The 14,877-nt window shown below is 38.7% G+C and overlaps 1 protein-coding gene across 2 annotated transcripts in view; it reads left to right on the forward strand.

The window, feature by feature from the left end:
* The window catches only part of LOC146488324 (scavenger receptor cysteine-rich domain-containing protein DMBT1-like), a 63,216-nt gene extending 53,498 nt beyond the window's left edge, over positions 1-9,718 (forward strand). For both annotated transcript variants that reach the window (XM_085123474.1, XM_085123481.1), the window contains 9 exons: positions 186-218; positions 649-852; positions 1,506-1,628; positions 1,899-2,010; positions 3,749-3,990; positions 4,641-4,866; positions 6,043-6,195; positions 6,616-6,755; positions 7,332-9,718. In XM_085123474.1, the coding sequence (XP_084979600.1) occupies positions 186-218; positions 649-852; positions 1,506-1,628; positions 1,899-2,010; positions 3,749-3,990; positions 4,641-4,866; positions 6,043-6,195; positions 6,616-6,755; positions 7,332-7,558 (1,460 nt within the window). In that variant the 3' untranslated portion in view covers positions 7,559-9,718. The remainder of the gene's footprint in view (positions 1-185; positions 219-648; positions 853-1,505; positions 1,629-1,898; positions 2,011-3,748; positions 3,991-4,640; positions 4,867-6,042; positions 6,196-6,615; positions 6,756-7,331) is intronic.
* The last annotated feature ends 5,159 nt before the right edge of the window (positions 9,719-14,877 follow it).

Here is a 14,877-nt window from a genome sequence, read left to right on the forward strand (position 1 = left end):
TATTATTTCTTTGTTTTATTCTTTGTTCCGCTGAATTTGCTTGTGTCGAAATATGCTTACTGGCTTTTCTCTGATTTCATGCACAAGTGCAATGTTTTATGCTCCAAACCGTCCGTTGCGTAATATTTACTTTTATTTGTTTATTCATTGACTAATTATTTATTTACTTTTTGTTTTGCTTCTAGCATCGACTCCGGTAGAATCAGTTTTTAGCTCTGGTAAGAATGTGATTTTTTTTCTTCCTTTAAATCTTTATTTATCTTTTAAATTTTGTTATATAAACATGTAACACGGTCTCATGGAACGTAAACATACCCTCAAAATCAAGCTCGTAACCGCACATAACTAAAAACCTGTATTACTATAAAAAAAATTAGAGTGTAAGTAGTTTGCACTTGTCATTTTCTTGTGTTCGTCTTGCTCCGCCTCGACTAGCTGGCTAGTTGTAGCTGTTTTCCGGGGCAAGTAATCCACTACTTATGTTATTTGGGCATAAAAGACAATCAGCCACATGTATCCTACTGAATAATCTTTTTGGTTGTTTTTGCTTTGTCTGTTTTTTGAAGCCGTTGTTCAACTTTTCAACGTAGATTAATCTCTTTTGTCATAAAATACTTTAGTTACCTGTATTTTATATTTCTCTTACAGCCGGTCAAATTGTCCCCACCACCTCATCGTCAATGTCCTCGAGCCGTTATCTACAGTATAGTTCTATCGCGCTGCCAATTCCTCGAGACTTCCAATTGCACTTGCCAGCAGACTGTGATCAAACCTGCAGGAACACTCCCGGCAGCTACAGCTGTTCATGTGTCAGAGGATATCAACTGGCTTCCGATGGAAAATCGTGCGTCGGTGAGATATTTTCGCGTACAAGTCAGATAACCTATGATACAATTGAAGAAAACGCTTATTTGAGGTTCGAGAAGCCAATGAAACATTTATTCACTTTATCTTTAACATTCATTTTGCATAATTGTTTGGAGGTGTAGAACCAATGCAGAGAGTAAAATTGTTCGATTCCAGAAACAAACTGATTTGAAGTCCATTTCAACCACGCGTTACGTAATCCGGTCATAACAAAGAAAATCAAACAAGAAACGATTTTTGTTGTCTGTATTTAGCGGGCACATGCGTGATCCACAATTAAGCGATAGGTTGTTGATTTATTTATTTCTTCTTTTTTTTTTTTTTGCTGTTAATCTTATCAGTATCAAAAACACTCTTTTTCCAAACTTCCCTTCTTTATGAACACTCTGTGGTTGTCTAGCCCTCGATCAGGTAAAACAATTTCATTAGATTGGGAGTTATAATAATGAAGTTGTGTAGCTCCATTTACCACAAAATTATGGTTAAGATTAGGCTTTGTGACCCACCCTCACCCTCCCCCCCTCCCGCCCAATACCCCCCTCCTTTATTAGCGTTGGGCGGGAAAGCTTTGTAATATTACTGATCTTTGAAATAAAGGTAGTATATAACAAGCTAACATCACGATTTTTTTTTCGCAGACGTTAACGAATGCTCTACTCAAAACGGTGGCTGCAGTCATCATTGCTACAATATTCCCGGATCATTTTACTGTGGCTGCCCCGAAGGAACAACTATGGCCTCCAACAATTTGACATGTGCTGGTAAGTAAGTGCCGCTAAATGCGGTTTTATAAAAGCAGTGAATTGAAAGAAACAAAAGTGCAACCCAATGGCCATAAAAACGCGTCGTATATATTGACAGGAATTAACGAGGTTTCAGTTGACTGTAATGATTGCATGAGCACCAATCTGTACAGGGCCAAGGTCACTCAAAGTTTTTTGTTTGATTTCTAAAACTATCCAGAAATCGTGTTCCATTGTTTTCACAAATTAAACTTTCTCTTACTCTTAATTTACTTACTCTTATTTCAGAACCTGGCGTGACTGTTACATGTGATACGAACAACATGACGGTCTTGTTAGAAAAAGAAACTTTCCCTTTCTTTGACGTCAGGAACCTTCATTTACGCTATTCGTCATGCAGGTAACTCTGATTCTCATCAGAAACTTCTTAAGGACGGTGCCTACTAATTGCGAAGTATTTTTGCGCAGTTTATCACTATGCGGGACAAGTAGTAGCGGCTATTGAAATCCAAAAAGAAAATTGGGGGTAACCACGCATGTTGTAGAGATAACTAAGCAACAATTATTCTAAAAAGCAGCAAAATACAAAGCAATTTTCGGCACTTTATTCCAAATTGAAGCTTTATTATCTCTGAAACTGGTGAATGGTTACCAAAATCACTTGCTAAGTTCTGCTTTCTCCGCATAGTTCTAAGGCGCACAAAAATATCCCTGTAGTAGTAGGCACTACTCATAGGAAAACCGAGTATCTCGAGATGCACAGAACGTATGCGCAGTAACAATAATAGGTACCGTCCTTAAAGAAAGATGTCTGATGCTACTCAGCCTGGGTGCTTTAGGACTGTTGTTGGTCGGGATAATGGCCAATTTTGTGCAAATGGACGGAAATTTCTGTTCCAACCGGTTGAAACGAATTAAAGCCGAGTACCTCCAAAAGTCGTCCGTTTGTTCCGTCTGATCCGCGAGCACAGTTGAACTAAAAATATTGGCTAAAGGGAAAGCGCCCAGGTGAAACTTAAACAAGTTTATTTATGTTTGTTCCGTTAAGATCAACGTCTTACCTTCTAATTAACAATTAGTATAAATCTACTAGTGTTCTATCACGAATGCCGTTCTCTGATTGGCTACGCTACTCGCTATCTATTCTGTGATAGATAGTGAGTAGCGATTTTCAACAAAATGGCGCTCGCTTCTTCGCGTTTTCGAAGTGTCTGCGATGAGGAAATAGATAATTTACTTGTTTAGTTTTGAACGACTAGTAGATTTATACTAAAACAATTAGATTATTCGCTCTCGATTTCTATGCGTGATAGTTGATTCGGGCTTCGCCCTCATCAACTATCACGCGATAGAAATCTCGAGCTCATAATCTAATTGTTAATTAGAATATGAGCTCGAGATTTCTATCGCGTGATAGCTGATGAGGGCGCAGCCCGAATCAGATCATGCATAGAAATCGAGAGCGAATAATCTAATTGTTTTAGTATAAATCTACCACTCGTTCAAAACTTAACAAGTAAATTAACCAAATCCTCCTCATAGACACTTCGAAAACGCGACGAAGTGGCCGCCATTTTGGTAAAAACCGCTACTCACCATCTATCACAGAATAGATAGCGAGTAGCGTAGCCAATCAGAGAACGGCGTCCGTGATAGAACACCAGTAGATTTAAACTAAAACTCAATCCATCTTTCAGTTTAAAGTCTGCTCTTTTAAAACTGATACAATGTATGATATCAGTTCCTGTACCAGTCCTGTGTCATTCCGTCGATGTAACTCAAATATTTCAATTTTCCTGGGTCCTACCATTTCTGTTGGTTTGTGTTTTATATCCCCGTTTATGATATTTTTATAAAAAGAACGAAGTCAGTGATTTCCTTTAATAGGGTGATAAGTACACATAATGTATACAGGGAAGTAAAATGAATGAATCTGTCCAAAATAAAGTACTATACATGCACTTTGAATGGGGTTCAATGTGCGGTATGTGTCAAACGAGTAAAGTAGGCAGAACAAGAGACAAATGCTAGAGCGCCGATAACCCTGACCAACCGTCACATTCATTAGGTTGTGTGATACTATTCATAAATCCTGTTTAGCTTAATTTTGTTCATTCATTTATATTTCTCTTTGGCAGGGCAACACAAGATGCTACCCACTTAATAATCAATACTCCTTTAAATGGCTGTGGAACGTTGACAAACGAAACACAAGAGACTTTAATCTTCTGGAATGAGATCCGTGTGGATGCGGTTATCACTGATAATGTCATCACTCGAACGCACGACATCAGACTGCCATTTTACTGCAGCTATCGAAGAAGGGATTTTGTAGCTGTCAGCTTCACAGCTCGCAGAAACGTTTATAAAGGCCAAGAAAGTATGCACTATTGTTTATTTTGTGTGACTATCTAATTCTATTTTAGTTTGATATTAAAGGGCAACAGCAAAATCTCACTTATATTATCTATTACAAGCATCTCAAAATACCCGAAAATGACTTGAAGACGGCTTTTTCGTGATTCTGAGATCACCAAATGATGTAGCACATAAGGTACCATAGAAACGTGCACCGAAACACAAAGCAAACAAGTCAAATATCATCGATGAAACTCAACCATGATGAAGGATTTTCACTCCAAAATTAACCCTCATTTAAATCCGGTCTAAGGAGTCCCTTACTCGTCACCTTAAATTTCTTTTATATCTTTAAAATAGTGCGAGTGCTTAACCCTATCTACACCGGGTAAGAAGGGGGGGGGGGGGGTGGGGGTGGGGGGGAGAGGGGGAGAGTAGCCACGGCAGCTTTGAAGCTAAATAGCTTTTTTATTTTTAATATTTGAAAATTTGATGTAGTCGCTTATACTTCCGAAGTTATGAAGGAAGGGGCCCAACTTATTTTCTTATAATAACTCTGAGGAATATAATGGTGGAAACACGGTTACCCCATAAGTTCCTCTTTATCTGCGACTTTTCGTCTTCTCCTGCCTTAGTATTCTTCTTATTCTTTTTGGCATTTTCATATTATAGAGGGATATGGAAATTTTACTTTCAAAATGGACGTCTACAGGAGTGATGCGTATGCCATACCTTACACTGCTAATGACTACCCATTGCAAGTGTCTCTGAACGAGTATTTATACATGGAGTACAGTGTGGAGTCCAGTGCTGACCTGGTGATAATGGCGGAGAACTGCCGGGCTACCAAAGGTGGAAGTTTTCATTCGTGGCCTCAATACAACATTATACAGAATGGGTAGGTAGAATATCAAAAGGGATATCAAAAGAGTCGTATAAGAGGGTTAGTTGGTATCGAAACTGACCATCTTCAGTGAAGAGAGAAGAGACTGCTTCGTGCATTTTAATGGTAATGTTAGTTTGCACCTTTTCAATTTTAAGTTTAAAGATATAATCGAGATTGGATTCTAACAGGCTATGTCTTTTTAGAGCAGTACCAGGTCTACATCAACAAAAAAGCACTCTCCCAGCAGAAGTGTGTGGTTAAGTAGCCTATTTTGTTACTGTGGCCAAATATATCATTTTCACTAAACTCATTAATGTAGTAACGGAAACTAGCGTTCATGCAACCAATATTAGATATGATGCCTAAATTGGCCTTCTTAGAGTACACTGATAAAGAGTGTGTTTAAGGAATTCGCCTTCTTTTCCAAATTCAAACCTTTTTTTTTTTTTTTGCGGAGACTGATTTGATTAAGAAATTCTCGGCGTCAATCTAACAACCGCCTTCAGTTTTGAAAGGGCGGTTGTAAAGTTAATACAAGTCAAATACTAAAAGCGACTACTTGAAGACCAGGCCTAATTGCACCCTGGTATTTTTTTTTTCTCTTTTTTGTGAGCCGAGCATACATGCAAGAAGAGGCCTGCAACAAACGGAAAAAAAAAATTGAAAATAACGACCAATTATCTTATTAGCAAGCTAGGGAAAAAAATAAATCGACTCTTAGTGTTAATTTCCGCGTGCATAATGTTCAGTTACCCTCCTTGCTCTTCGCCCTGGCGTTTCCAACGAGTTGATATGAGCGTTTCTAGGGGACTCTGTAATTATATGGCTTACTCCTAAGGAAAGCAAAAATGAAGTTGACTGTGACAAGGTAAACAGAACATGACACAGTGAGAAATGCGGTCAATTCAAGGCGAGAAAGTCGATACGCTTCTGAATTGCTATTATATTAAGACTCGATATCGTCGGATAACAAAATGAGCACTGTCCTTGTGCCGTTAGATTGGCTGAACTTATGTTTTCACACGAAATCTCTGTTCTCAAAAGAGCAAACTCGTTAATCTGATCTGTGCTAGCAAAATAATTCCCTCATGTACTTACCGTTGTACTTACTTCATTGCCCACAATGAATAAAATAGGTTAAAATCTTATAGCCTTTGATTCACTAGCCAGTACAATGTTCATCAACAGATGCCCGAGTGATACAACTCTGGATTACAGCTACGATCCCTTGCGAAATTTCCAGCGGTTCAAAATCAGAGCATTCCGATTCTTCAACGATTACGACACGGTTTATTTGCATTGTGAGGTGTTGGCCTGTCTACCCAACTCACCCAACTCCAGGTAAGTTACGATTGCGTTTTTATCAATTAATTAGTTAAATAATTGTTTTTTTTCTTTGTTTATTTATCGATTTACTATTTCTGTTTAATAAAAACATCAATAGCAATTATTCAATTTATTTCTGTTTATTCTTTTTTTCTTCCGCTCCCCTATTCTTCTTCTTCTTCTTCTTCTTCTTCTTCTTCTTCTTCTTCTTCTTCTTCTTCTTCTTCTTCTTCTTCTCGTGCTTTAGGAAATACAGGGTGCGTATGATCGCAAAACTAAACGCCGTGCTATGTTCAAGCTCGTGCCAATATTATGCCAATACAATAGTACTCTCACGATAACAATGAAAAAAAAAAAAAAAAAAAAAAAAAAACATAAACGTGGCAAGTGATGGTAATGTTGCATTATCTCAATCAACAACCCAACTATTTGCAGATGCAGCAGGAGTTGCTTGAGTAACAGAAAGAGAAAGAGAAGAGGCGTGACCCGTGATGAGTCAAAACAAGTGGAAAGCACAACCACGAAAGTTCTATCAAGCGGTCAAATAATGATCAAAGAGAAACGACAAACTGGAGGTAAATTAGTTAGATTATATCGACGTATATCCGGCCTACTGGCGTAACATGTACCTTTCACTAGGAAGCGATGAGTGTAATCCATTGTTTGGTGCATTACATAAGCATTTTCAAAGTATCCGTGTAATACATATCACTATGCTGTAGCAATTACGAATAACATAGATAATAAATAAATATTTCAACAAGAAAATTAACGATAGTAAAACAGCATGACGTTTCGGCGACTTCATATCGTCATTGTCAAATGAGTAAAATGGAAATAACGGAAATCCATATTTATAGGTATTGAAAGTGAGAAAAAAATTAGCATGAAAGCATTCAGGTAAAGAGTCTCGCGCGAATGGAATCCGCTTGCGTGTTCAGTTTCGGTCTTTTGTTCTTGATCCACAGCACTTCGTAGACCAAACATCCAAACATGTACAACTCTATTTATTTGCTTGATGGTCAAGCACAAGGGTGCCCAAATATTCTTGGGTCAAAATTTCGGGTTCCGCCTCTTTTGAAATCAGAAAATTTTTAGACGTTAATTCAACATTCGTTTGACTTTCTCTGCGCTTCTTTTCACATTCCTAGACACCGAAAAGCAATCCGCCCTGATTGGTGGTATAGCTGGTGCAAGTGGAGCTGGCCTGATTGCCATCATAGCACTGGCTGTTCTCTTTGTCAAGTATCGCATTGCAAGGCGATTCATGAACCGAAACAAGGTCGGAGATATGTACGCCACCCAAGATGAGCAAATGAGCAGGAGAAACGCTTATATCCAGGAAGATGACATGATCGAAAAGGAAGACTCCTTTTAGGACCATGAAATCAGTTTTAAACGCCAAGAAGCTAGAATAATGCACTCTTTAGTTTTATATTTCACGCTTAGGTTATACACCATGAGTGAGTTTTGGGTGTCTTTGATGAGCACATCGGGGTAAAAGAAACAACTGTATGCCATGTTTCTGTTTATAGTTTCCACATGCAAACTTGATGTTGTTTTAAAAACTGACAACACACTAACTAGGAAAACCCAAACCAAACCCAAAAAGTAGTATGACATGGGTGTGGGATGGTAAGGAGAGGAGGCGGAGAAGGTTTACGGACCATCGCGTGTTTGCATTGTTACAATATTTTGATAACATTTTACTGTTTACCCTTTGATAGGCGTTAATAGCGTTCCAATGAAAAAAAAAATCGTCATAAACAATAACAAGTTTTCCACTCTATACGTGCACAATATGATCTACCACGACACCTTTGCTGCTTTTTCTCTTTTTATAGTTTCGTTTTACGCAAAAACACATTTCACTAAAAAGAAACTGTGATCTACTGTGATCCTAACATCGATTCCCACCAGCACAAGAAAAAGTTGTAAATGATAACCAGACAGCTACTGAAAATAACAGGCACTAGTTGTGTTGCCATTTCCTCTCCGCCAAACCCACACCCAATTTTCTACGCTCAAGGGGGAATTTGAGGCTGATACCCCAAATTAGTTAAGTGTAAAAATATTACTAACTTTCCAACAGGTCACGTGGCCAGAATAGTTTGGTTTTTTTTATGCATGAATATCAACCCTTTGCAAAAAAGCAACAACAGCAAAGACAAAAAAAAAATGTTTGAAATGTGCTTGGTATTGCTAACAAAAAGTTGAGCATCACTGACAGACATTTAGCAAAATGACATCAAGTTGGAGTTTTAGCCGCCACGCCGTCCAACATGGCCACCTTGTAAATTGTTATATTTTTTTTGAAAACTCAAACTACAAGGGGCAAGGCAAGGGGCCTTTTGAGTACACATATGGTTAGAGTATAATATTAGTATTGGTTATTATTTTTTATTGCTTTTAGGTAATATAAAATAATAACCAATCCTAAAATTATACAAGTTAACGATATTACTCTGTCACTCGTTTCTAGATCTCCGCTTAGATTATTTCCTTACTCCGTAGAGCAAGGAATGCATGAGTTTTCATTTTAGCGCATGGTTTTGTAGGGGGAAAAAATCCCATTTGATCGCCTATTTTTTGTTTTGTTTAATTTCCTTCATTATAATAATATTGTTTGCTTAAAAAAGTCGGAAGCGCCCGGCGATAAGATAGATAGGATCAAAAAATGACTACTGGACTGCACTTTGTGTAGTGTCAGGATCTTTTGACAAGCATTGTATGTAACAACAGCTGCCTCGAGTTATATATCAGTATGCAGCCGCTCTTAACAAGACCAAGAGAGGAAAGTCTGTTGTACGGTTCTGCTCGTACTTAGCTTAGTAATATTTTAATAGTTTGTGAAAATACCACCAAACTTGTTTAGTTTTCCAGAAATTGCTTTGGAATTGTCTGGCATGGTAGGTCACTATTCTTCAGGACTTTGAGGTAACCAAAAGTTGTCAGAAATCATAATATTTGCATTTACGGTACCTTACTTTTTAACTACAATTTTTGTGTTGTTTTTTTTTTTTCTTTCGGGAAACCCAGAAATCCAAAGAGGCGAAGCAAAGATCATGTGACATCCAACCTCTTTTTAGAGACCAGAAGAGGGATGATTCATGCACTTACTTTGCTTCCTCCAAGCTTCGCTTCTATAGCCTTATTACTCTCAGTGTTAAAGATCGAAGAGGTGGATTTCCGGGCCACTGAAGACCGAAAAAAAAAGGAGTCCAGATATAGGATCAACGATAGGCATTTTAATAGAGTAATGCAAGCATATTGCGACTCCCTAGAATTCGATGACGGGCTTTCGTAAATAAAAGGCTACATAAATACCTTTTCCGGGTTAATAAGAAAAAAAAAAAAAAAAAAGAAGTAGGGCAATAAGAAGGTTTGTATGGTGTTCAATCCACGCAATTATCTACCTTAAGCGTTGATTATTTTTTACTAGGAATAGACAATGTAACTTTTAAATTTTTTATCACTGTAATAGACGTGTATTACTATATACGTAATGTGTACTTCAAATATAATCATGATTCAACTACTTTCTTGTTGAGTAAATATTTCTGTGTTTTTGAGGAAGGAAGGCGGATGAGAATGATGACCACGTCGTTGTTATATCTACATATACCCCTTTGAATTTCAATTTTACCCGGTAATAACCTACACGCGGACACTGTCGAACAGTTCATTCTCCTTCGTTTATGGCAGGCCAACGCCTTAAATTGTCACAAGTTAATTTATAGTCCGAACCTAATCTAAACTGGGTGTTGTAAAACGTTAAGACCTTAGAATGACGATAACTTAATTGGAAACTTCATTTGTAGTCTGCTAAAGCCCTTTATGATGAATTTCCCAATAGTTACGGGTAATGCGTCCCTTTTGAGATGACCTGAAAGCCGCCAGAGACTGACAAGGCACCTCTAATTGCAGACGCGTTGAACATATTGTTCATAGGTGTTTTCCAAACAAGAGGGAGAGTCTATGTGCCTCAAATGCACTACCTGCCCTAACTAGAAAAGGTATGGCCACATACATTACCCGCTGTACTGGCGAGTCATCTTCTCCTGTTACATCCACAGCTTTAACCCATAACCCTAGCTATTAAAAGTGGCCAGAAAGTGTTTTACCAATAAACAGCACGTGAAAACGATAGTCGCTGACGAAAAAGAAAAAAAAAAGTATATCGAGGAAAATATGATGTCAGAAACATATCCGTCCCCCTACCCTCACCCACTCTTTTCTCCCGCTTATTGCATTGCTAATAATTTATCTTCTTTGTCTTTCTTTGGGCTGTCGTTATTCGTTCTTGGTGCATACAGTGCTGTTATTACAGTAACGCAAAGGCTCTAAAACAATTTTTTGTCAGTTTTTTTTAAGAGTGCGTAATTTTCTGCGCCTATACTGATATATTGGATTGGACTGTCGATCAGGTGTATTACTCAGGTAGTGATAAAGGCATACCCAGGAGTCGAACGTTTGATCTGACTGTAAAGATTACATCTCATTGTATGCAAAGGCATTCAAACGCAGTTAGGATACACTGGAATTAAGAGTGCTACTGGAACAACACACGATGGCCATGTTGAGTCTCAGGAGAATAAAAACCTTTGTTTTGCACGGCAAGCCTCGCACTGAATTTGCGTCTGGCCGAGGCATGTCGTACGAAAACAAAGCTTTTTGTTCCCCTGAGACTCAGCATGACCGCCGAGTGATAAAGGTCTATTTCTTCCCCTGTTCACGGTAACTGCCTCTCAAGGGACCTTGAACTGTAAGATTAAAGGACTTAAGCCCGCGAAGTAGCAGCTGTATTCCCTCACTTGGAAAAACGAAATGGTGACAAGGACTCCCAAAGACATGCACGGACAAATAAATATAATTATAAATAACAAATGTGAGAACTCACCTGCAGTATTTGCCGACATCGATTCCCGTCGAAAGATGAATATAAATTCATTTGGCCCCGGTTGTTCAAAGAGCGGATAATTTTATCCACTGGATAGGTCGCTATGCGGCAGATAAATTAGTGCAAGAATATCCCCATAGCCTTATAATTTGTGTATAGAGTAGAAGCGTATGTCTAATTTAAGCATGGGATTGTGTGGAAAACTTGCCAAAAGCGTTGTCTGGAATACATTTACATCGCTGGATAGCGATTTATCCACTGGATAAAGTCCTGAGCGGCTATTTTGACCTTCCAATCCTTATAATATCCTGCACAAATGAGCAAGCCCTCGACTCTGGTATCTGGTTCCACTGAAGTAAAACCGAAATTGCCGAGCCAGTTTTCCCATAGTAGCTGTGGTCTTTCATATAAAATAAGGCAAATATGACAAATACTCGTGGCAATGTGAAGATAGTCCAGACACAAAGCAGCCATTGCCACCGAGTAAAATTCAGGCCATAATTCTGCTGTCTACGATCTGAAGTCTCACCGTCTATAACTTGTCACTAAATGGCAACTTTAACAGTTTTTCTCACTCACCTTTATGAATTTCTACGATTTGAATCTAGGGATAAACTCCGTCGCGTTTTACCACTCCACTTGACAAATGAACATTAGCTCAGGTTTGCGATTAGTGACAGCGGTATATACCACTAGAAACAAAACTGAATGTAAGCTGCACAATACTTCGCTACTGCATGGTTTGTGATCTTAGAAAGTGTAGGGTTACCGATTTGGGAAGGAAATCATGTGTATTTTTAGGTAGCTTTTTAAATGAATGGTATTTTCTACTTTAAGTTGCTTCTGCCACCCCCTCCCCCTCCAAAAAAAAAAAAATTAAAAAATAAATAAATAAATAAATAAATAAATAAAAAAAGAAAAGAAACGTCCACTAAAACCGCCCTCCCTGAAACTCTAAATACAGGTCCGTAGCGGGGGGAGGGGCAGGGGGGCTTGAGCTCCCCCAGAATTTTTGGAAGTTAAAAAGCAATGTGCCCAAAAATATATAATTAAAACAAATTAATGTTGAATTCTGACGCTGCAAGTGCCTTTTCACAACCTTTAATAGTCTGTTTACTACCTGTCAGTTTCCTTCGCTAACAGGCACTCCTACCTTGTAAATCGGAAATAAGAATCAAAATGGATTGAAATCAACCAATCTGAAGCCGTGAAAGCTGTCGAAATAAGCTACTTGTTTTCTAAGACATACGCTCATTTTAAGCAATACAAATGTCCTTAGTTTATAACAATTTAGTGTTTCTGCGTTGTCACACAAAAAAGCCACACAAATATGTCCTCAAGACCAGAGAAAAAAAATTCTCCTGAAGTCGGATTCTTACTGTCCGATTCCAAATTTAAAAACAGAAAGAAACATTTGTCGTCGTTTGTCTACGTCCTCCTGCAAACGTGAAATTAGGAAACTTCACGTAGTAGTCCACGTTAAAGAAAAGGCCAAAACATGTACGTAAGAGTGTGATCCAGGTGCAAAGTTATTGTTTTACTTACTAAATCTGCTGGGGTTTTTTTTATGTTCTCGTTGCATCTTAAGCCGCTGTTACACGTTAAAACTTTTAGCTGAAACTTGTGTGCAACGGCGAACGAGACCAGTTTCACGAAGTGGTGTTACACGGTTGAATTTCTTGTTTTTTCACCACTGCGACCGTTGCGAGCCGTTGCAGAAGGAGAAAGCGGTTCTACTTTTCGTGAAACTTGTCTCGCAACGGAAGTTCGAAAAAGTTTCACGAAACCGACCATGTTATACGGTGCAACGCCTGCTGAAAGTTGTTTCGCAGCGCCGTTGCACACAAGTTTTAGCCAAAAGTTTCAACGTGTATCGGCGGCTTTAAACTCCCAAATCAGTCTGTTTTTGAGTCAAGGGGGAGGGGGGGGGGGGGGGGGCGGGGGTTATTTTGGTTCACCATTTTGGTAAGCCCCCTCAGTTGTTTTAGCCTTGCTACGGGCCTGAAATATAACGATTTTGGTACGTGAATGGTGCGGTGAGGTAAGGTGCATCACATTTTCCATCAGACACGATCGGAAAATTGGAAGGTCGGTGGTCGAGGCTTTGTTGTTCTTAGCCTTTATGTGTTATTTCCTTAGACAGGGAACTAAATTTCCCCACTGTTCTCTCTTTACTTAGGTATATCAATGGGTACTGGCGACACACTGCTGAGTGTACCTCGAAGGATTAGCGTTAATCGGCTTTCGAACAATCTTGCCCAGAGGGTTAAGGGGGGATGGAGGGGGAGGGGGGGGGGGGCATGGGTAGCCGCTGGGGCCGACAGGTTCTCTCCTTGATCTACGTGGGAGGTGTTAGTAGTGCATATCTATGCGGACACTTAGCTGACAGTTATGACCATATACCTTTAGAGGTGTCTCGCGTCCAAGCGATGTAGCGCGTGCGGCTTAAACTGTAGATACCTGAACCCTTCTATCAAATTAAAGCTCATAGAGCTGGCTATTAAACAAACTATACCAAGAATTTTGAAATAAAGTTTATCCAATTTTTCACGACCTCTAAATGCAAGCGTCCAAATCGCCTCTTGAAAGCTACAAGTCAAAGCGCATTTAATTTTTCGGTAATTTAATTTGCTCCTCAGTTTCCGGACCCAAAGTGTCTGCGTTTTGCCACATTCAATTGCAATGAAAAGTTACAGTACATTTTCGAAATAGGATAAAAAAAATGTGGAGTTATCGTACAAAAATCGCTCTCCAAAAAAAAAAATATATATTTTGAAAGAAAAGATTCGCAGACACTTTTTTGTTGTTTATATGTTAAACTAGCTACTGTCCAAATATGAAGGCAAACGAAGAAATTCCCGTTGAGTTTTAGCTCTTTAAAGTGTCTCCTCTAAGTAAAAAAAAAAAAAATTATTCGAGAAAACAGTGCTAAACATTCGGCCATTCATTTTATTTCAAAATTATTGGTATAGTTTAATAACCAGATCTATAATATAAGCCTTAATTTTATATATGGGTTTAGTTTTTTTTACAGTTTAAACTGGCCGCGCTACATCACCGCTACATCGCTTGAACGCGAGACACCTCTGAAGGTATAGGGTAACCTTAATCTGCTCAGATATGAGCAATAGCCAATTTCTCATTGTCTGTGTACCAAGTTACAAGCAGTGCAATACTAGCGTGAATATAGCCTGATATTCCTATTATATTTTACGGAATCACAGTTGCGTTCCAGCCCAAAAGTAACGCCGCAATCAGCTTGTTACATTTCATGTCAATCTCGTACCCAGAGTCCTCAGGCTCTTTGGCCAGCGGTAAGGTCACCAGGAGAGACTCTGGGGACTTCGGATTTTATTACCACGGGATTTTTGCGGTAAAACACTGGAAACCGTTACGGAACAGCCAATCAAACAATTTAAAGTTTTTCCTAGTCTCCAAAGTCTCTCTTGGCGCCCACCCGCTGACCAAAAAAGCCTGAGACTGTGGGTACGAGATTGATTTTCATGTGTGAACAAACCTAGCCTAACCGTAGTCATGGTCAGCAAGCTCTCTGGAACGTTCATTCTGTGCATCAGTCAAGGCATTTTATAAACGTCGTCAGTACAATAAACATCATAGTTTTGTTTTGTTAAAATGAATATCGTCGTTAGTTTCACACGTTAAAAAACAAGTTGGACGTTTCGAACTTTCAAACATCATTCTCAAGCAGGCGAATGACAATGAAAACTGAATATTAATTTAAATTCCTGTTCATTTCACGTTTTTATGATCTCCACTTAAGTTATTTGCGATGTTTA

Source organism: Pavona decussata, unplaced genomic scaffold, assembly GCF_977016875.1.
Source record: "Pavona decussata unplaced genomic scaffold, jaPavDecu1.1 SCAFFOLD_11, whole genome shotgun sequence".
NCBI lineage: Eukaryota > Metazoa > Cnidaria > Anthozoa > Scleractinia > Agariciidae > Pavona > Pavona decussata.